The sequence below is a fragment of the Malania oleifera genome, chromosome 13 (genome assembly GCF_029873635.1).
Source record: "Malania oleifera isolate guangnan ecotype guangnan chromosome 13, ASM2987363v1, whole genome shotgun sequence".
NCBI classification, from domain to species: Eukaryota; Viridiplantae; Streptophyta; class Magnoliopsida; order Santalales; family Ximeniaceae; genus Malania; species Malania oleifera.
The window spans coordinates 28,309,088-28,332,466 of NC_080429.1; the positions used below are offsets into that span (position 1 = coordinate 28,309,088).

Below are 23,379 nucleotides of genomic sequence, written 5' to 3' on the forward strand. Positions count from 1 at the left end.
GCTCTACTAAAGGTCACCTGTTTTGAGTGTCTGGACCAGCTTTAAAACCTTTTCCTTTGCTTCTTCTCTACCAAGCCAAAAACCTTTTTTCTCAACTTCAACACATGTTTCGTACCAACTTAAAAAGGTTAAAACTCAAACAAGACTTAATCCTAGCTACTTGGGTTGGTTATAAAAAATTCTTAACGGGTTCTCATAAATCATCCAACACATGTGACCTTATTACTGTCACAAGAATGTTATTTTTAACCTTCTTACCCTTTTGACAACTTCAACATAGATCAAGCCATTCATGCATACAATGCATTAATCAGTATTCGCTATATGTGCCAGGACCATCTTAAAAGACCCTTATCCTCCTCTTCTGGGCCCACCCTACATTTTTCCAAAACAATCATTCCATTTGTTTTATCTTTTCTTCACTTACCATTCACCAATCTTGATATTACATTTAGATTAACCCCCCAACATACTGACATAAGCACAGGTAACCTCGTAAGCAACTCAAATGAAAAATTGCCCTTCGAAATAAAAATTCTAAAGAAAAAGAAGTTGATTAAGAGGAAGAAAAGAAGAATACAAGAGGTGGAGGATAAGTAATGCTCATAAAAAACAAAAACATTAAAAAAAATAAAAATAAAAATAAAAACAGACTTTTTTACATGAAAGCCCCTTTCCAATCCCACTGGATGTCTAATAACAACATTCCTTTTGGGGGGAAAAAAACCCCAAAAGAATGAACCCAAAAGGAAGTCAAAAAAATAACTCTACCCCAAAGAACAGTTAAGGGACTGGTTTTGTCTTTGAAGATCCTTTGTGTTACTTTCAATCCACAGTCCAAAACAAAAACTGCAAATCTCCAAAGGGCACTCTTACTTTCTTACTCTTCCCCAAAATTTGCCCTTCAAATTAAGCAGAACTCTATGATCACAAACCCTCCAAAGGCACTTTTCCAGTTGCAGCTCCTAATTCTATGAGTTGCATCATTCTCTTCAATTTCACATTGTTATAAACAATCCATCATAAAGAAATAGTGGCCGATGTTCACTGTACCATCAGTTTTATTTCTAATTCTACCATTTTCATATAAACGAGTCCTACTTAAACTTTTAGATTCTAAAGTTTTTCCTCCATGCTTCAGGCTTAATTTTTACACCTATTTTAAATCCATCAACCAAAATAATAACATCCAAACAACATACATCATAGGACATCCATAATTTGTACATGATAAATGCAACATGCTAGTGAGTTTACTTCACAAAAATTACTTTAATGCAGATTTTTGAACCTTATTGTTCTCCTGCTAACCACTAATCTATTATACATAACCTTTTTTATCGATAAGTTGGTAAGTATATTCACCATACAAGTCAAAGTCTCTCAACCATGAATACGCATGAACAGAATTGATGGATGCAAAAAAGTAAACACTTGTGGAAAACAAAAGCAAAGGAAAACAAATCAATCAAAAACCCAAGAGAGCATCACGAAGATGAACATAGACCCCCTCCACCACATATATAATGTTCCAAGCCCACCATCTAAGCTTCTCACAAGATGATTCTGCCCCTTCAAAGGTTCAATTATTGCTCCTTCGTCAAAGAACATGCACAATTGCCTGAGAGTTGTGATTTTTCTAAGTTGGAAAATCCCATACTTTTCCTATTTTTCTTTTTCTCCCTATAAATTTCCATGTGTACAAAGAATCAATCAAAAACCCAAGAAAGCATCACAAGGATGAACATAGACCCCCTCACACATATCTAATGTTGCTTGTCCACCATCTAAGCTTCTCACAAGATGATTCTGCCCCTTCAAAGGTTCAATTATTGCTCCCTCGCCAAAGAACATGAAGAATTGCAAAAGAGAGTTGTGATTTTTCTAAGTTGAAAAATCCCATATTTTTCCTAGTTTTCTTTTTCTCCCTATAAATTTCCATCTATAGAAGGAATCCTCATAGATGGATCTTCCAGGCATAAAACCAAAAAAAATTTTGAATAATGCTTGTTCTTGTTTTAAGCACTATTCAATCATCATCACCCAATGTTTCTGTATCAACCATAAATTGAACTTCAAAAATATGGCTTCTTTTTAAATGAATAAGATTCAATATTGCTTTTTCTTTATTAGGCCATAATAAAAAGTGTCCTATGAATCAAACATAGTCTAATGATCCAATTCATTGAACATAAAATCACAAATTTATGCTGTATTCCATAACTTTTTTTTGGCAATGACTGATTTTTGAGCATTATGAATATGACTTGCGAAACCAATCATTTATTAGTTAAATAAAAACCATCCTTCCTTCAAAACTAAATTAAAACCCATCAAAAACTCAGTGTTACCAAATTGATTCTATGAGGGCAAACCACTGCCAATGCTGTTCCCAGATACCCAAATTCAATATTGCTGCCATAACTCCCATCACATGCCACTCACCATCACAATCGTTGTCACAGATTCTATAACTAATGCTATAACGACAGGCCACATCATCAGCACTGCAACTCTACCACGTCATCTTTGTTGTGCTTAATACAATAGCAACATGGCAGCTCTTGCCACTGAAGTCGAAACCACTACAACTGCTTCTGCAACCCACCACCAAGTTTCATGAGCACGGTTATTCTGTTTGTCTTCCTAATTAAATGACTGAACCATTTGGTACTTCAATAAGGATATTTCCCTAGAGTGGTGCAGAATAGTGGAAATAGATTTGTATAGCACATGCTATCTAGTTGGAATAAGGCTAACTAGTGGTGGTTGTTTTAAAAAAATATAAACACATAGCAGATTATTCAGTCCAAGAACAAACTCCAATTAAATAATTCCTCAACAGCCATGAATAGTTCATTATTAGATTCCAGAAATTTTCTGAAGCATAAACTTGATTATATCAAAATTTAGAATAACTTAAACTTCTAATTTCTTTTTGTAAAGTACAAATGTCAACCCAAAATACAAAAGCTTTCACACTTCGAAAGCCATTTCTAAGCATGTAACCTTGCATTGTCTTACCTAAGGTGTAGTACAAGCCTATCCTACCAAAGCACTTCAAAATGTGGTGTTAAAAATTAACTATAAGATCCAACTGGCTCAACTAAAGAGAATATCATGCCAATAATCAACTTAGGCAGAACTCAACTAGCAATCATGAGTCTGGAGCAAGCACCTTTAAACGAGTAAACTCTTCATGAATTGCTGGATCTAGTAATAGCCTCCTTGCCTGTCAGGTTCCACACAACAGAAAACTAAGTCACTGACAATCTAATTAAGAGAGATAATGCAGAAGAGCATTTACTGCAAAAAATATTGGGTGGTTTTTTAAAACAGTCAGTGCACGGGAACTAAATAGTCAAACCATGAACCTACAACAAAAGCTACGTTAACCACCTTTTTTTAGTTTTTGGAGGTTTTAATCTTTTAAGAAAGAGAGAGGGAGAGCAAGCGAGCAGAAGCAATAAATCAACTAGAATTTACAAATTGCAGCACAAGATAGCATAAAAGGCAGTATTTTGTTACCACGAACAAAACATATTTCTACACTTGACAAGGAAAAAAGAAATGCGCTGACTTGGAACAGCAGTTTCTGATAGACAACATCAACATCTGCAACAAAATAATAATAATAATAATAATAATTTTCACATAATGCCACAATTTACATAGAATGGTGCATCAGTTTGAATCTCTCTGCTTGTGAACTAAGGCAGATGAGGTTAGTGGATAGGGGTCAATACTAGCCAAAGCTGATTTTGAGTATCTCCTGACGTATAGTTTAATATAGCAGGAATTCCAGTCCATGGGTTGGGCTTGGTTGAAAATCTAAGCTTGGTAGTGGTGCAACAAGCATCATATTGAATCAGGAAAAGGGCTGGGTGATGACCTTCTTAGGCCCAGCTGCAAAGAACACTGTCATTGCAATGCCAACTTGAATCAACCCACTTGCTCACTGTTCCCACAAGATTTCAAGCTCAAACGCTAGGAAATTGATTGTCCAAGCCTGCAACATAGGAAAGAACCAGGCATTTTCAAAGGAATTGAATTTGATAACCACCGGAGTTCCTCAATTGAAACTGTCCTTATTAACAGCCCCCAAGCACAAATAGCTTCTGTTTGCTTACCCATATCCAAGGCAACAAAGAAGCACGGTGCCAATGTGCCATAGCCCCACCATTGTCTCACAGAAGAAGTTCCTAACAATGGGTTAAAGGCCTAAATCCCATGTTCACTCTAGGCCACTAAGAGGACAACAGTGCAGCATACCAGTACCCAACCACACAAAGCTGAGGCTAAGCCCAAACCATAAGAGTTTCCAAGGTCTTTAGTGCTAATGTGGACAATATAAAAAATGGGACACAAGGTCTGTCTACTAAATATCCAGTAAGTAGCCCTTGGCTAGGAAGTGGTGCATGGCAATAGCCCCAAGGGCCCTTCTGTGGCACCATTTATAGAGCATTCAGCACCTATGAAGAATCAGGATGTCACTTTATATGGTCTTTAGCATGTCTCTGGGGCATGCTTATTTAGGGCAACAAAGACAAGGAGATCATTCACTCCCTCACAAAAACATTACTGTGCCACTTCAACTCTAACGTAGGGAGGGGAACATCAACTTGCTTGAGGAGTCGAGTGTGTTCACAAGAATGCTACCCGGCACTCTATGGACATGGAACAAGGCTAATGTGCCTCCGTTGTGTGTGATATATATAAGTTGAGTCATCCCTTAAGGAGTGAAATTTGGTATCCAGTGTATGATGACAAAAATAGCAAACCTAAGAACACTGCAAAATCAACAACAGTAATAACAATAAATTCCAAGGGTTAAAAACACTAAAATCAGCAAACTTTGTACAATGAATCAGTAAGGTCACGTGTCAAAAGTGAAATGGACAGCCTGAATAACAATAAACTGCTCAGTTAGTTAAAAAATATTTTTCACCTTTATTTGTTTATTTATTAAATAAAGTAAGAAACATATTAAGAGAGAAGAAAAAGGAATTACAACCTAGAAGACAAGTAGTCCTCAAAAGAAGAAAAAAAAAATAAACCAAACAAAAAACACAAAAGGACAAACTTTTCTTTAAAAAAAAATATAAATAAGAAAAACCCTTCTTAAACTTTTTAGACCATAGTTAATCACCTCAAATTAGCAACCTCATGCTTGACCTTTTAATCTTACCCCCATCCAACTGAACTTCTTGTCAATCAGATACCACAAGCACATCTTGTCCGTAAGTTTTTGAGCTTGAATATCCTGTCTACTAACCACAAGAGAGACAGGGATGAGCAAAATACCATCCTTAATCTGATGGTTCACCTGCTACTCTTACCCACACCATCATCCTCAAAAATTTGGAACGCCTATAAACCTTCAAGTGGATCCCTAATACATGAATCAGGGGAATCTAGAACATACCCATTTTGCTCAAGAAACTCATCCAATAATAAACCACCATTACAAGCAAACTGATTATAAAAATCAATCTCAATATCAGACTCAATGCCCCATTTCCTTTTTCCCTTGACACAACCTTCTTCGTTAACCCTCACACCTGACTACATGAAAAGCATTTGAAGTTCCCTTGATGCTAAAAATACCTTCAGTATTTCTTTCAAAAAATAAACTAACCCACACATCAAAATTAATTTGATTATCATCAAAAGAATTCCTCATTTCAAACCCACCTGCATTGCCACCCAAAGAGCATGAACCTTGGCAGAATCAGCCCTCTCAGATTTCTTTCCAGAATTAAGACATTTATCTCCACCATCATTTCCCAATCATGAAATCCCAGTTCTATCCTTTACATGCATTTGTCGTCTTCATCAAAAGAATTCGTCATTTCCAACCCCACCTGCATTGCCACCCAAAGAACAAGAACCTTTGTAGAATCAGCTCTATCAGATCTCTTTCCAGCGTTTAGAGATTTATCTCCACCATCATTTCCCACTAAAGAAATCCCAGTTCTATCCATTGCATCTGCATTTGTGCTCTTAACATCTCATACACACAACTAACCATTAAGGGATGTTTGGAATCACCATCAAAAATTATGAAAATGAAAACTAAAATCCAGAAACAAAATTCTCATATTTCTAAAACTAAAACAAAATAAAAACTTGGCTGAATAAATGATCATTTTTGTCTTTAAACCAAACAAAAATTTAAAATATAATTAAAATAATAAAAATTAAAAAAGAATAAAAATTAAAAAAATATTATAATAAAATAGAAATTAGTATAATTATCAGACACAATTATTATTATCTTTCAAAAGTCACTGTTTAGCGCTACAAGAACAATTTTATTGCACATGACAATTGAAGATGTGTACAGTTTTTAAAATGATTTTTCTTATTTTTTCAATTTTTTTGGAAATTTATGGATATTTTTATTTTATTTATATTTTAAATTCAGATGGTCATTCTATTTCAATTTTAGTGAAATGTATAAAATGAATAATTTAATCCACAAAAGTTTATGGCTATTACAATTTTCTGGAAACAGGATGCTGAAACTGAAAACCATAAAATCTGGTTTTTAGTTTTTTTTTTTCGGAAAATAGCTGAAAATTGACTAACAGTACAGAAAACTGGCAACGTAAACAAACACATTGTCATAATCTATTTCTTCAATATACAGAAATGAAAACAGAAAACAGAAATAAGAAATATATCACAGAGACCCTAAGATTCTGTTTTGCCTGATCCTTTTAAATAAACTACTCCAGCACCAATCACTGAATGAAGATTTCACAAATCATGACCACTTCCCTTTCCAGATTGCAACTCAGGCTTGTTAGCAAATCATGACCACTTTCCTATAATTCATTGATTGGGTGCATTTTGAAAGCTTGTAAAAACGGGTGTGGCTCCACACATACAAGTGCTTTGAACCAACAAAATGATAGATCGCCCACTAGTGTAAAATACAGATACAAGAGAAGAAAACCCCCAAAAGGACAAGAAGAAACTCAAATTAGCAGGGCTGTCATTGGAAAAAGAGAGCCCATTAAAGCAACCAGAACAGTAACCCACAAGAAAGTAAAGAAAAACATTTTGTTCCAAATTAAATGAGCAGGCATAGAATAACCTCTAAAAATACAAGGAAATCCTCTCCAATCATATGTCCTAAAACACCACAGTATCGCATAGACTGCACAAAACAACAACCTACTAGCATCATTGCGGCTCCCAAAGCCCCTATAAGAAAGTCAAAAAAATCTCCAACAAGCTTCGGCGCACCCAACACTCACTAACAAGACCAAAAAACTTATACCATAAGCTCCAGGCCACTGTTGTGCTCTTGTTGCAGCTGTTTTGTGCTTTTCATGTATTTGGTTCAAGTGATTAAGCAAGAATTCTCGAAGGAAGAGTGATGCGACCCAATCTCCATGCAAGATGGTTTACTTAGACTCATTTTAGTGTGTGGCATCTTGAGCTTTTAGAGGAGTGTCTTTGACATATATGCAAAGAGGCATATGCTAATGTCTCACAGGACTAAACCTGCTATGATAATTATCTTATCCCATGTTTGTCTACCATGTATAAGGGATAGGATAAGGATATGGATGGATTTCTCTTTTTATTTGATTCTTATACTACAAGATGCCTTAGCCTAAGCTGGCCAAGGACAGCGCATAGGGTGGACCACTAAGCTTTAACCCATGAGCATGGACTAAGAATCCCTCCCTTAGCCTGTCCAATCTCATGTTTTGGTTGCACCAAGCATGGCTATAAATAAGTTAACCAGGCCTAGCAAGTCAGTAACCATAAGCTACAAAACAAAACAAACACAACCTGGAAGTCTTTACTTCATTAGTTCATTTATTTCTTTTTTTGATAAATACATCATTAGCTTATTTATGCTTCTTTTTTTATCTTATTTTTTTCATTTATTAGGGGAATGTCTCATCCTTATTGTTCACCTAGTCTCTTCTTAATAGCTAGCTTCTTTTATTTAAAAATTTTAATTTTTTAACAACATCTAAGATGGTGGATGTAGCAAGAAATAACCACCAGTATGGAGTTTTTTTTTTCCCAATTTTGTTTGTATTCATCAATAAATGAATGCATAAAATATAAAAATACAAATGCTGACTGTAACACAATGCAAGCAAACCTCTAAACTATAAATAGCCAAGAAAAGAGGATAGAGTCCCTTTGTTACAAAAATTCATAATTCAGTTCCCAAAGAATAGTTACCACAAAGCAAGAACTATGAATTGTTAACTGATACGATTTTATATCTTGCTTTGTTGCAACTATTCTTTGTGATCAGAATTATGAATTCATAAGCTAGCCTATGATCTTTCAATTCCACAGTAAATACATATCCAATGGCAGATTTTGCAAAGTGACAACAATTTATTATACCTGCATTGATGGTGGCTTCAATTGCGCTTTCAGATCCCGGACTGCAGACTGAAGATTTGAATAAAGGGAAAAAATAGTTGTCAGAAATGTGCAACAAAATATTATCAAAGCTAGATCCACCTAGCAAATACTGTTGAATGGAAAGCTGCATACAACTTGAAACGAATGCTGTTTAATATAATTTTCTTGATATAGAAAGATGATCACAATCCACATGCTCACCCTTTTTTTTGGCGGGGAGGGGGGAGTGATTGGTTCTAGAGATAACCCACTGCAGATTTTGTTTAAACTTTAAACCTTGCCTTTAAATAATCTTCCTCAAAAAAAAATGTTGAATAATGCATGACATATATTATGATATCAGATTCTCTGAGAAAGAAAGACCTAAATGTCAAAGCAGACTCCCAAACTAATTAACAAGATAACTCAATGTCGCTTTAGTTCGGTTTAACTATAACTATAATTAACATCCTTTATTGTGGTCCTATTGTCCATCTCAAAATATTTGCTTTCCCCTAGAGATGATTATGGAGAAGAGAAAGCACCAAACTGACACAAAATGGCATTAAACTTGTAAAAACAGAACGAGTGACAAGGAACAGACATGCAGATTGAGAAGGGCTCACCTTCAACTCTGCTATCTCCTGCTCCCGTTTTGCAAATGTGACAATGAATGCAGCTTCCTTTTTCTTTGCCTTCTCTAGCTGGTGATGAAAACAAAACATGAATAAAAACCTGTTAACTCCTACGCAGCTATAGGACAGAAAAGGAGGGAGGAAGAGGTGGAGGTGCAAGAAAACCTGTTCTTTCAATGACTCCTCGGATGATTTCAGGGTCTGAAGATAACTGACCACCAATTTAGGTTCTACAAAGATAAATAGAATGTCAATTGTTTTGGAAAATAAACATACACGATAGAGACATCACAAGATCATCAGCTGAGTTTATTTTCCAATTTTTCCAGATGGCAAGAATAATTATGTATCAAATACATTAAAATACGATGAAATGATTCGATAGGGTGAAGCACGAAAAAGATCACCAGGAGATGTGCCAGCAGGTATGAAGGACTCATTCTGAAACGAAGAATGCCACTTCTGAATCTCAGATTTTGCAGACTCAAGTTCTATCTGGAACCAACAGTATCATAATACAACCAGTAAACAATTTAACTAAAAACAATTGGCAGGATGGCAGAACTATATTAAATGCATAAATAGTATACATGCTTTCAAGAGGTAGAGGAAAATTTTTAAAAAATTCGAGATTAAAGAGGATAACAACCAAACCATTCAACAAAATAATACATATACAACTGTCGCATCATTCAAACATATTAAAATAAATAAATAACAATTTCCCAAGGATTCTGCAAAGAATATTTAAAAACTAAATAAACATAGTTCAACCAACATTGTTATACTGGATAGAGAAACAATAAAGAAATAAAATTGTATCAGTTAGCAAATTAATACGCACTTGGCATGCTGCAAGTGTATCCTTACAGTTTTGAAGACTGCAAAAGAAACGCACAATAAAAGGGAAATAATTAAGCCCCACATAAAATTTTACGGAAATTAACAAAAACATAAAATTGCTTCGGATCACTCTGCATCTGGCAATACCTTTCTCGAAGAGACAAAATCATTCCTGTTGCCACACCAGGGGCAGTTTCTTCAAGTTTTGAGTTACCCTGAACAATCAAAAATTAAAATTAAAATTAAAAAGAAGTCCCTTTGAGACTCAGAAAGTCAATCATTTATTAGTTGCAAATATGACATGAGAAGAAAATTCAAACTTGCTGCCACAAAGGCACCATATGAGTAGAGAACATGAAGCATATGCAGTAGATCGAGCCCGACAACTGTACATGTTAAAGGTTAGTCAATACATTTCAGTCTAGCTGCCAACCAAATGCATCCCCCCCCCCCCCTCCTTTTTCTCTAGGCTTGAAATATACTGGGTTTAAGAAAAGATTAGAAACATGACTTAGGCAGATTTTAAGTCTGCCAAGCAGTGAATCTGTCAAGAAAAAAAGAGTCCAAATTTAAAAGACAGGTGAGGCGATGCTAAATCATGTTCAACGCAAGCTAATAGCTCTTATTCAAAATGTGAAGGTTACAGTGATAAATCTTCACAATTCATGGTCAGAAGAACATCCAAAGGTACTGAATTTGGTTAAGAAGCCTTGAGCTACACATATTTTATACGACAGTATCAAGATTTATCTGTTCTGACAGTGTGATGGGTAAGATTGAACTCTTACCCGCCTCATGGAACAAAGAGCAACAGGTGATAGGTGCTTCCAAAATTTCAGTTTCATAACTCAAATGTATAATGATCTATGATTTAAACTAGCACATATTACATTCAAAAGTATCATTCAAATCTCTTTTCTTGTATTTCAATCTGAAACCTACATTAGCTGCAAGTATTAAATACAGATCTAACAAGTAACTATAAGAGTTAAAGAGTTGTTTATCAAAGAAAAATTAAGAGATATCATCAAAAACAAGAATGCCTCCTTAAAAAATTGATTTCAATTGTGAACTGTTCAATTTGTTATTCATTTAGAGTCAATAAAGAGCAGCCGAGAGAACAATGAACAGAAGAAAATTTTCTCCATTAGCTTAAGGGGGAAAATGCCAAAAGAAATCCAAAAAACAAGCAAAAGCAAAAAACAAGGAACACAAAAAATACAAAAACCCCCACTCAAAAATAAAATAAAGTAAGAAGGGACTACCGAATAGCAGAGCCAAGATCCACAGCAGCCATAAATGATAGAGTGCTACCTAAACTCCTCTAAAATTCTTATCTGCCAAGAAGTCAGTTTAGACTTTAGATGTTGGTTGACCAATGCATCCACACAAAAGTAGACTGCACCTTAAAGGAAGAATCCAATATTTCTCGGAAGTAAGAAGTCTCTGGTTGCCACGGGCAAGGACCAGTAGTTTTTTTTTCTTTTAATAAGGCATCAAACCCATCTATTTGCCCGATTGAAAACAATTAACAGGTCATTTTCATGTTCACAGTAATAATAGCCAATCCAAATTTGTAATAGCAAAGGCTTAATGAAGCTAAATATTTTTCAAAAACAAAATAACAATTCTAAAAATTCCACTAGACCCCATTTGACAAGGTTTCCTGAAGAAACTCCCACTTATATCAAACTTAATCGTCTAAGTAGGATAGTGGAGACTCTGACAGTCCCTTACCTTAAAATTAGATAAATCAGAATCCTATAAACTCCTTAGTATTCGCTGCCAACAATATTTTTCAGATTGAAACTTTTTTCCAAATATAATTCAAGATTTAGTGTTTTTTTTTTTTTTTTTCCAGACATCAACCATTGTTATCTCCATCTAAATGAAGCTAAGGGCAGGATTGGTAAAATAAAATTAAGTGTTAAGCACTCAACACTGAATTCAAATCTAATTTTGTGAACCAATTTTGAATTGAACTTGAACCAATCACTGAATCTAAAATCTCAACTATTTTAACTATATTTGGTATCTAATACATGAGTATGTGTTGTTTTTCAATTTTCTAACCTCCTTAAAGCTTAGGAGCGTAAATATTTGACAAAATTAATAAGCAATTACATAAGCTAAAGTTTTTAACTTAACAAACAATATTTTCTTGTCATATATGTAATTAATAATTATAAATAAAAAATAATATATTTATTGTTGGACAAAAATAAAATTTATTATTTTAATTTTGATCACTTGGGTATTGAGATGCGAAGATAAAAATGAATCTAAGGATATGATCTTAGACTTTGCCACGTCAAATGATTTTGTTACAATGAATACTTGCCGTAAGAAAAAGAACACTAAATAACCTACAAGAATGGACAAAATAAAAATCAAATGGATTTTCTCATAACAAGGAGGGTAAATTGTTTATCATGTAGGGATTGTAAAGTTATCCCAGGTGAAAGCTTAACTACACAACATAGAGATTTAGCATTTCATATATAAATTAAAACTGGAAGAGAAAGGACAATATAAATCAGTGCAATAGAAACTAGGTGGTGGAACGTAAAGGGAGAAAATATATTAAAATTTAAAGATAAAAGTGATCAAAGATAGTAATTGAACAATGGAGGATTGTGTAGATACAAACACTTATTGGAGTAGGATAGCTAGCTAGCTCTATTAAAATGCGAAAGAGATTTTAGGCGAATCAAGAGGAAGATTCTCATATAGCAAAGGAAGTTGGTGGTGGAATCAAGACGTCCAAAAAACTGTAAAGACAAAAACAATATGGTATAAAACATGGCAAAAATGTAGAAATATGAAAATCTTTGAAAAGTATAAAGAGGCGAGAAAAGATGCAAAGAAGGCCATTAGTAAAGCTAAACATAATCATTTAATAATTTATATGCTAGATTAGATAAAAAAAAAGGGGAAAGAAACATATTTAAACTTGCTAGAGCTAGAGAAAGAAAGAGCAAGGGCTTAGGTAATGTAAAATGTATCAAAAAATGAGGATTATATTATCTTGGTTGATGAAGAAGACATAAAAGAAAGGTGGTGAAGTTATTATAGTAAGCTAGTTAATGAGAACCAAGTAAAAGGCTCAAATTTAGAATTGCCAAGAAAAAGGCTAAAATATGAGATTTATTTGCAAAATTAGACTTAATGAAGTTAAATTTGTATCAAAAAATATGAAAATGAAAAACCTATAGAACCGGATAACATCCCAATTTAAGTTTGAAAATGCCTAGGTGATAATGGAATTATATGGTTAACTAATTTATTAACACAATTTTTTTATCAGTGAATAGAAATTTATATTAGCAGGGCATCAAGGGGATGCCATCTCAATGGTATAGAAAAATCAACCACTCTGTAGAGTGTAGCAAACATCAAGGATTACAGTAAGATCATTAACAATTTGCCCACTAAGCTAACTGGAAACAACAGCAATCCACTACTCTTTGCAAGTCTGAAGCAGAGTAGCTATATCTTTGAAAGCTCTCTTATTTCGTTCTTTCCAAACACACCAATAGATAGCAAGAGGGATGAGATTCAAAGCCTTTCACTTCTCCTTGGTGGCTCTGATGCCTTTCCAAGCCCAAATCTCCCCTCCAACTGAAATTGCAGTAACCCATTGATATCCAGTCAAGGATAGAACCATGCTCCACAAGGTCCTTTCTAGGGGCAGTGGAGAAGAATGTGGTCGACTGATACTGCATCAGCCATACAAAGAAAACATCTATTTACAATTGTAAGCCCCCATTTCTGCAGAATGTCAAGGGTTAAAATATTTCCATGTATGGACTCCCACATAAAAAAGCCAACCTTTGAAGGAGCTGCTGTCCTCCAAATATGAATCCAAGGTAGTTGTTGCAATTTTTTCCCATCGAGGAGAACTTCTTGTAGATAGATTTAACTGTGAAAACACCATTTTTGTTCAAAGTCCATTTTGGTTCATTGGGTTGGTACCAGAAATTATAGAGATTTTTGTAGAAGTCAGAGAGTGCATGAGGTTCCTAATCTGCGACATTCTAAGTAAAAGGAATGAGCAAAAAATTCCCTAATTAGTGATTTGGAGATGATGATTGATAAGGGCATTTTGGTCACAAGCCAAGCTGTAGATGGAAGGAAAGGCAGCTCTAAGATTAATGTTTTCACACCACACATCATGCCAAAAGTAAATGTTGGCCCCATTTCCCACTTGAAATCTCACAAATTGGAAAAATCATCCCATCCTTTCCTGATGAATTTCCAAACTCCCACTCCATAGGGTCCCCTACCATTGTGTGTTATCCAACCATTATGCTCAAGCCCATGTTTATAAACAATAATGTCCCACCAAAAGTGGTCTTTCTCCTTCATGAACCTCCCTAACCACTTCCCGGGAAGGGCTTTAATGAAAGTGAGTAGGGATTCAAACCTCCTGAACATATAGGTTGTTTAACCACTCTCCATCTAGCAAGGTGATATTTAAACTCCTCCCCTAAGCTTCTCCAAAGAAATCTTCTTTTTATTCCCTCCAATCTCCTAGACTGGAACATTCTTTAAAGTGCTCTTGATAAGGGTGAGTTTGCCTCCTTTTGATAAGAAATTTCTTTTCATCTTGCTAGTCTCCTTTCAAACTTCTCGACAATAGGGTCCCATACTCCTTTTCTTCGAATTTGACTCTAAGGCGGGGACCGAGGTAATTAACATGAAGAATCCCATCTTGCAACCCAAAAGACCAGCAAGGAAGGCTCCCCATGTTCTCTCCAATTGAAATAAGCTCACTTTTACCAAGATTCACTTTCCAGCTAGAGACGGCCTCAAACCCTAACAAAATGCATCAAAGGTTGAGGATATTAAGAAGATATTCTTCACAAAAAATGATAGTGTCATCTAAGAAAGGAGATGAGAAACTGCTGTAAGCCTTGTCTTCCATTTTTCCCAACATTGAGACCTCTAAAGATCCCTTCTTCAGTAGCTTTTATCAACATGAGGCTTAGCGCATTCATAACCATAATAAACAGAAAAGGATCACCTTCACAAAAAATGATAGTATCATCTGCGAAAAGGAGATGAGAACTTGTAAGCCTTGCCTTCCGTTTTCCCCAACCTTGAGACCTCTAAATTCAGTAGCCTTCATCAACATGAGGCTTAGCACCTTAGAAACAAAATAAACAAAAAAGAGGACAAGGGATCCAATAGTCTCAAGCCTCTTGAGGAGCGAAAGAAATCAAAAGGCCAGCCATTTATGAGCACTTAGAAGCTTGGAATTTTGATGCATTAAGCAATCCAACTACACCAAAGCTCCCCAAACCCATTTTTCTGAGGAGATAAAGAAGGAAGTTCCAATTGACATGATCAAATGCTTCTCCATATCCAGTTTGCACACTACTCCCTTTTCCCTCCTTCAGATAGGCAATCCACCACCTCATTAGCAATAAGGGCAGCATCCATAATCTGTTTTCCGGACACAAAAGCATGTTGATAGTGACCAATGATTTCCAGTATTGCTTCTTTGATCCTCTCATCTAGGACTTTGGCAATGATTTTTATAAATGCTCCCCACAAAGCTAATAGGGTAGAAATTCTTTATAAACCATATTTTGTAACCCTTAATGCAAGCTCCACATGTGATAGTGAAAAACAACCGCTTGCTCTCATGGGCGTAGGCAAATTTCCAAACCACGTAAATTCTTGTATTTTGGTTTTGTTTGTTTTCCTTATTCTCATTGTGAGTGATTGTTTATTCCGTATATTCATCGTTAAGTGCTAGCATTACTTGTTCCAGATTGTTTTTGAGTTTGCAAGGTCTTCTGCTGCGCATTCGCATCAACAATTGGTATCAGAGCGCAAATTTCAACAATTGGTATCAAAACCAGGTTGCAATGGCTGGGATATCTTCGGTGAAGTTCGATTTTAGTAAGTTCGATAGAACAGGAAATTTCGGACTTTGGCAGAGGAAGGTTAAGGACTTGCTGGTGCAGCAAGGTATGGTGAAGGCACTATACGGAAAGAAGCCGGAAGACATGGACGACACGAGTTGGAAGGAGTTGGAAGCGAAAGTTATGTCTACTATCAGGCATTGTCTGACCGATGAAGTGATGTATCACGTCATGGATGGGGAATTGCTGGCGGTGGTTTGGCTGAAACTAGAGAGCCGATACATGTCCAAGTCATTGACGAACAAATTGTATCTTAAGCAAAAACTATATAGGCTTAAGATGGCAGTGGGTTCCGACTTGACTCAACACATCAACGTATTCAATCAGATCATTAGTGATCTAAAGCGAGTTGATGTAAAGTTCAAAAAAGAAGACAAAGCGTTGATGTTGTTTAATTCCCTACCTACGTCTCCTACGTACGAGAATCTGATTACGGCTCTAACATAGGGGAAAGAAACCTTGGAGTTGGAGGATATCATGAGTGCATTGTTGGAGTTCCAGCAAAGGCGAAAGGCCAACGATGAGAGTTCATAATGAGAAGGGCTCGTGGCGAAGGGTAATCAGGATCGTGAGGGAGGCAAGTCCAGGAGGAAGGACGTTCGCTGTTTTAAGTGCAGGAAAATAGGGCACATAGAACCGGAGTGTCTGGAGTGGAAGAAGGGGAATGCAGAAACTCAAGGGTTCATCAAAATCAGCGAATGTAGTGAAAGAAGGAGACTCACGGAGCAGTGATTGTGATATGCTTTTTGTTTCATCAGGTTCAAAACGCCTCACGAATTCTTGGATCCTAGACTCGGGATGTTTTTTTCACATGACGCCCAACAAAGCCTAGTTCACCACTTACAGATTGGTGGGTTCTGGTTTTGCTCTGATAGGAAACGATGTTGTCTGCAAAGTTGTCGGAATTGGGGATATCAGAATCAAGATGTATGATGTTGTGGTAAGGACGTTATGTGGTGTAAGACATGTACCTGAACTACAGAAGAATGTGATATCATTGGGCACTTTGGATTGTAACGAGTATAGTTATAAGTCTGAAAGTGGGACAATGAAGGTGTGTACAGGCGTCTTGATGGTAATGAAGGGACAGAAGTTAGCAGGGAATCTCTATACACTGCTGGGTAACACAGTTGTTAGTAGAGCTGCAGCTAAAAGTTCTGAGTCAGATAATACCATTTTGTGTAAAACAGCCACACACAAAACGGAGGGTATTCTTAACTACAGTGTTTTGGATGTTTGGTTATCGGTGAGGGTAGCATCACGGGTTGGACATGGGCACTTCGAGAGTTTATCACGAAAGGTCTGGGGGTATTTCATGCAGCACAAGTTGGAGACGTTTGTCAAATTTAACTTGTGACTGAGGTGGAGTACCAGACCGGGAGAAAGTTCCTCAAGTCAGACATTGAAGCTGAGTACGCTAATGTTCAAGGAGTTTTGTGAGCATGGCAGGTTGTATGCAGGGCTTGCAAGGAACTTCTTGGTAAAGTCAGCGAGTATGGCGTGTTTCTCGATTAATTGATAGCCAATGGTATCACTAGATGGGAGAGTTGCAAAAGAGGTTTAGACAAGTTATGCAACAGACTTCTCTGGTTTGACAAAGTTTGAAGGTCCAGCCATGCACGTTTTTAGTGAGGTGAGATCTAAGCTTGGTGTAATGTCCGGACGATACATCTTTTTGCGGTATAAGAAAGATAGGTTCAAGCAATGTGATCCAATGGCAAACAGGGTGGTGATCGATGGAGACATGGTTTTTGATATTAAAATCATGGTGCTGCGTACTCGAGGTAGATGAAGAAAAACGGGTGTCAAAAAGCTGCAGTGACAACGAGCATATTGTGCAGGTGGAGTTGGAGACTCAGGACAGAAATGCAGGGAATTCTAGCTCAAGAGACCTGCAGTATCACAGTATAAACTGGAGCAGAAAGGAGATTGTGATGCAGGTGGGGTTACAGACTCAGGGCAGAGATGACATTGTTCATATTGCAAGTAGTTCTAACTCGAGAAACCAGCAGGATCACAATGGGCCCAGGTGCACTATTAGGCCACCCCCAGGTATAAGTTTGATGACCTGATGTCTTATGCATTCATCACTACTAGCAAAGTTCCTACTATTTTTTAAGATGCGGTGCACAGCAAAGGAAAAGTAGATGGACGAGTGCTATGGTAGAGGAGATGGAGTTATTACATAAGAATCAGGTGCGGGAGTTGGTGGAGCTTCCAGAGAGGAAGCGGGTGATAGGATGCAAGTGGGTAATTATTTTGTTATTTTATGTGAATGATACGTTAGTTTTTGGGAAGATTTCAACTGAGGTTAATCAGTCGAAAACTCTATTGAGAAAGGAATTTTACATTAAGGTTTTGGGTACGGCCAAGAATATTCTTGGGTTGGAAATTCGCAAGTATAAAGCTACAGGGAGATTGGAGTAATCTCAAGGTGGCTTTGTAGACATAACCGCATGGAGATTGTGGTTATCTCAGGGTGGTACACCAGTGGCGAATCAATATAAACTATCTACCGCTCAATACCCAAGGACGGACGATGATGTTCGGATCATGTCAAAGGTCCCCTACAGTAGTGCGGTAAGATGTTTCAGCATACAACAAAGTGATTCGTCAATTACGAGATTCGCGGATGCAGACTACCCAGGGAACTTGGACGACGGGAGATCTACAACAGGGTATGTTGTGAGAAGGCCTAATTGTTGAAAGTCCAGGGTACAGTCACAGGGTTGTACTTTCAACAACTGAGTTGGAGTACTTGGCAGTGGCTAATGCTGCCAAGGTAGCATTGTGGTTTAAAGGATCGTTCAAGGAGTAGGGTGTTCAACTAGGTGGAGTTCCTGTTACCACGGACAAGTTCAAGCGTTGCTTGGACTTGGTTTACGTCTCCAAGTGCTAGACGGGAGGCGGTCCCAATCTACTGACCCGGGTGGAGCAACGAGATTATGGTTTCAATTTTCTCCTAAGCAGTGAATATTCGCCAAGGTGGACATTGTTGGAAATGTGGCTCATATTTGAGTGGAACGCATGCACCGGGGAAAACATAGTGATGAAAAGAACAAGGAGGCTAGTTGTAGGATCAAACCGTCGACGGATTGATCGACGATATGAGAGACGGTTTGCTCTCAGTATCAAACCGTCAACGGTTTCAGACTGCAGCAGGAACAACTCTCGGCATCAAACCGGCGATAGTTTGCTGAAATCGTCGAAGATTTCATTCGACGTAAGTCAGATATTTTTGAATTGGAGATAAGTAGATTGAGAGATTTCAGAGGTTTTTCCTCCAGGGATGGCTACAAAAGTGTTTTAGTTATAGTATAAGTCTTCTGTATGCATAGGGGTAGTATATAAACCATATTTTGTAACCCTTGATGTAAGCTTCACATGTGATAGTGAAAAACAGTCGCTTGCTCCCGTGGACATAGGCAAATTACCGAATCACGTAAATTCTTGTGTTTTGGTTTTGTTTGCTTTCCTTAATCTCATTGTGAGTGATTGCTTGTTCCGTATATTCATCGTTGAGTGCTTGCATTACTTGTTCCGAATTGTTTTCGAGTTTGCGAGATCTTTCGCTGCGCATTCACATCAACAATTGGTATCAGAGCACCAATTTCAGCATTGTATCACTTGGTTATTGAGTTTTTTCTTCTTCTTCTTTTTTTGTCATTTTCATTTTTTATAAGAGATAAAAATTTGAAAAAAAGAGAACTCTCCAAATTAGACAAGTTTCCATGTTTGGTTCTATTAGAGGAACTTTAAGACAATTCAAAGCTGCCATCAAACACTCAGATGTCTAATCGATTCACTTATTTAGAGAACCAGTTCAGACATTGCCTCTATTCAGAGGCCACTCAAATCAAACAAACGCCAACTAAGTAACACTAAGAATAGCACATTTGCAAACCAACAGCCAAGAAAAAATGACTACAACATAGAAGAGATATGCCGAGGAATGGTCCCTAATGTCAAGAAAAATTATGCCATTCAAAACATGCAAAAAAGAATAGCATGTTATGGTTGGCTATAGAAACTTAAATTATCCTATTTAGGAGGAAGACGAAGAAAAAAAAGTTGATGGTGGCGGTGGTGTTGATGATGATGATGAAGTTTGACAAGGAACACATGAAGCCTTGTGATGATGAAGTCAACATGGTAACATAAGAAGGCTATAAATACACCTCACAATGCCAAGACAATGCTAGGGGCCAATCTTAGTTGGAAATTGGAACTTTTCACCAATTTTTTATGCCAAAGGAATATGCATGATATGCAGTTTCCCAAAGTAGCAAAAGCAAAAAAGAGTCTCATTATGTCTAAGATCTAGAGAAGTGGAATAAAAAAAATGATGAACTTACTTTCAAAATAATGAAATTCCAGGACAGAATAGCAGTTACCTAGTTCAAAACAATGATGAGAGCATTTCTAGCTCTCAACAGTATAAATAAGCAGATAGGTGGACCATCTCTTACTAAGGATCTTGCAAAAACAAAAAAAAAATTCGAAAGCCACAACCCCTAAGAACAATAACAACACAACAACGAAACCTTAGGTTCTACTATGTGAGGTTGGCTATAGGAAATATTTTCTGCCATTCAACACAATTTAGGCCAACATCCTCAGAATGTTGAAATGCTCCCAAATCCTTATTCTGGGTCTAACTCTACTTTTCCTACAGCCTTTGACGTCAACTAAATCATTTTTTTTTCTAAAAGCAGCGTTATTTGGTAACAATGCAATGTCCTATTACTAGTGCTAGTTTGGTTTGGGATAGGCTGGTCTTCGTCATGGCACCTTGATGTTTGCTAATAGCATTTTCGAAGGGGTATGTCATGACTTTTACAAAGGGATATGTATTGCTGCTTTGCAAATAGATTGAAGAGCTTTGATGTATAAACTCATGGTGTGGTTGATTTTTATCTCTCTTTTTTTTTTTTTTTGTTCTTCTATTTGATTGAGGATGCCTAATCCGCCATGTTGCATTTTCTTTCTTTCTGCTCTCCATGCATTTCTCCATTTACCAAAGGAATTTACTGTACAATGTCCCTCAGCCCTTAGCCTACAAAATTCCTACAAGGAATGGGTTATCTTGCTACAAATTTTTATAGATGACCTCATGGATGAACGGTTACCAAAGAAGCCTATAGCTGGTAGGATCACCAATCATCAAGAAGTTTCAGATGCTTGCAAAGTTCTTTAAAGATAGGAAACAAGTCAGCACTTAGTTAACTATTAATAAGTGTTTACAAATTAAAATATTGTAACTTTTATAGCTCCATCATTATTGCTTAGCACTTACATATGCAATTTTTAAGACATCTTTGTCACATCACCTTGGTGTTTGCATTGGCTTTTACAAAGGCGGATATATCTTGTTGATCTGCAAATAGATTGCAGAGTTGATGTATTAACCTTGTGGTATAGTTGACAATTCTTATTTTTTCCTTTTAGTTTTTCTATTTGATTGAGGATTACGAACCCTACATGTTGTGGATTTCCTTTCTTTCTTCTCTCAATAAATTTCTTTTTTTATGAAAAGAATGTCCCTTGACCCTTTAAAATTCTAAAAAAATCCTATGGGGAATGTTTTATATCCTTCCACTTTATTACAAATCTTTTTGAATGACCCCATGAATGAATGGTCACCGAAGGAGTCACCCATCATCAAGAAGTTTCAGATACTTGCAAACCTATTTGAGGATGGGCAACAAGTCAGCACTTGGTTAAATATTATTAATCAGCATTTACAAATTAAACTATTATAGTTTTATAGCTCTTACTATTATTGCTTATCAATTGTGTAGGCAATTTATAGATGTCATTGTCGCGTCACTTTGGTCTTTTGTAATGGCTTTCTCAAAGATATATGCATCCCTAATTTGCAAATAGATTGGAGAGGTTTGATGTATTAACTGTGTGGTGTAGATATTTCTTCCTTCTTCTTTTTTTCTGTTTTTCTCTTCGATCAAGGATGCCTAATCCTCCATTTTGTAAATTCTATCATCTCTGAATAAATTTCTTCTTGTACCAAACGAATCTATTGTACAATGTCCCCCGACCCTTAAAAAGCCTACAAAATTCCTATGGAGAATGCTCTATATCCTTCAATTTTACTACAATATTTTATGGATCGCGTCATCAATGAATGGTTACTAAAGGAGTTTATTAGGATTGCCCATCATCAAGAAGCTTCAAACGCTTGCAAACTTTAAGAATAGAAAAAACTCAAAACTTAGTTAACTATTATTAATCAGTATTTACAATTTAAATTCAATGTTTTATAGCCCTCGTATTATTTCTTATCACTTGTACAGGAAACTTTAAAGGTGACTATTGTAGGTTTCATTACTAATTGTTTGTAAAATTCTCATACAAATTTTTAAGGGAATTCCTGGCATGTCCTATTCAATACCCACTTGACCATTCCCTTAGCCCTTGCTTTTAACATCCATAAACAGTTCTCAGTTCCACAATTGGGACTCCTTGCTTCAAAACTTCCATAAACAGCTCTCAGTGCCCACATTCACGACTAGCTCAGATCAATATGCTCAAAACTGACGGCTACAACAAAGTCTACAGACGGAAATATTCACCATCCAATTCGATTGCCATTACAAGAGGACACCGTAAGGCACAAACGAAAGCAATCGCACCAACCATTTAATATTTCTACACGGGCACGCTTTTGCTAATTAAAACAAAAGAACATTGTATTACGGAGAAAGAAAAAAAAAACCTTCTTGGAGCCAAAGAAATCATCTTCGTCATCTTCAAGATCCCCAAAACTTCTCTTATTGCCTGACATTGCAACGTTTGCAGCTTAAAAACAACAAACAAAATCAATCAAGATCAAACCATGAAACTCTGGCCAGAATCCAAACCTGCACGTCTGCCACTATGACTCCCGGGAAAATCTCCTCCAAAATCGTCATCCTGAGTTCCACAAACGCATTCAAAATCAACAAATCAAGCAACGCATGAGCGAGAGATAGATAAAAAGAGAGAGTGTAATCGAGAACTTACATCGTCGAGATGGGGATGAGAAGCCATGTAGCAGGTCTGTAAAACCCTAGGTATGCCGTCAAAGTACTTCTCCGGGCGTCGATAGAGAAGCGAAAGCCCAGTGACCACGCGGGAGAAGAGAAGAATCACAGATCGCCCGTAAGCGGATTCAGGAAATCATTTTACAGTCGACAGATGTGATGATGTCATTGTTCAGTACTGACCGCCGTCTGCCGATTTGGAATTCCAGACGGTCCGTTTAAGTACTAATCAAGGACTTAAATTTCGATTTCGATGGAAATTTCGATGGTCTCAATTTACGAAAATTTCGATTTCAATTTCGATTTCGATTTCGATTTCGATTTAAAGAAATTACAGAAATTTATAGTAAATAATGGAAATTTAAAATAAAACTTTAGGAAATATTAGAATAGATGATTATGCTTAATATGGTATCAAAATACATTAAAAAAATGCATATATGACAAGTTTCTAGTGTGTAGGATATTAAACTGCATATCGCGAAACAAACTATGAACTGAAGAACATTCAAATGATTATAAAGTTTTGAAGCTATTCCTTTA

General features: G+C 36.5%; 1 protein-coding gene across 2 annotated transcripts in view; it reads right to left on the minus strand.

The window, feature by feature from the left end:
* Positions 1 to 23,052, minus strand: part of LOC131146297 (FKBP12-interacting protein of 37 kDa) — a 39,711-nt gene extending 16,659 nt beyond the window's left edge. The window contains exons 1-10 of one of the 2 annotated variants that reach the window (XM_058095793.1): positions 22,817 to 23,052; positions 22,675 to 22,726; positions 22,530 to 22,591; positions 10,011 to 10,078; positions 9,865 to 9,901; positions 9,428 to 9,515; positions 9,186 to 9,250; positions 9,012 to 9,089; positions 8,386 to 8,433; positions 3,179 to 3,232 (exon numbers count right to left, since the gene is read on the minus strand). In XM_058095793.1, the coding sequence (XP_057951776.1) occupies positions 3,179 to 3,232; positions 8,386 to 8,433; positions 9,012 to 9,089; positions 9,186 to 9,250; positions 9,428 to 9,515; positions 9,865 to 9,901; positions 10,011 to 10,078; positions 22,530 to 22,591; positions 22,675 to 22,726; positions 22,817 to 22,843 (579 nt within the window). In that variant the 5' untranslated portion in view covers positions 22,844 to 23,052. The remainder of the gene's footprint in view (positions 1 to 3,178; positions 3,233 to 8,385; positions 8,434 to 9,011; positions 9,090 to 9,185; positions 9,251 to 9,427; positions 9,516 to 9,864; positions 9,902 to 10,010; positions 10,079 to 22,529; positions 22,592 to 22,674; positions 22,727 to 22,816) is intronic. The other variant, XM_058095794.1, reaches the window with a different exon arrangement.
* Positions 23,053 to 23,379: the final 327 nt, after the last annotated feature.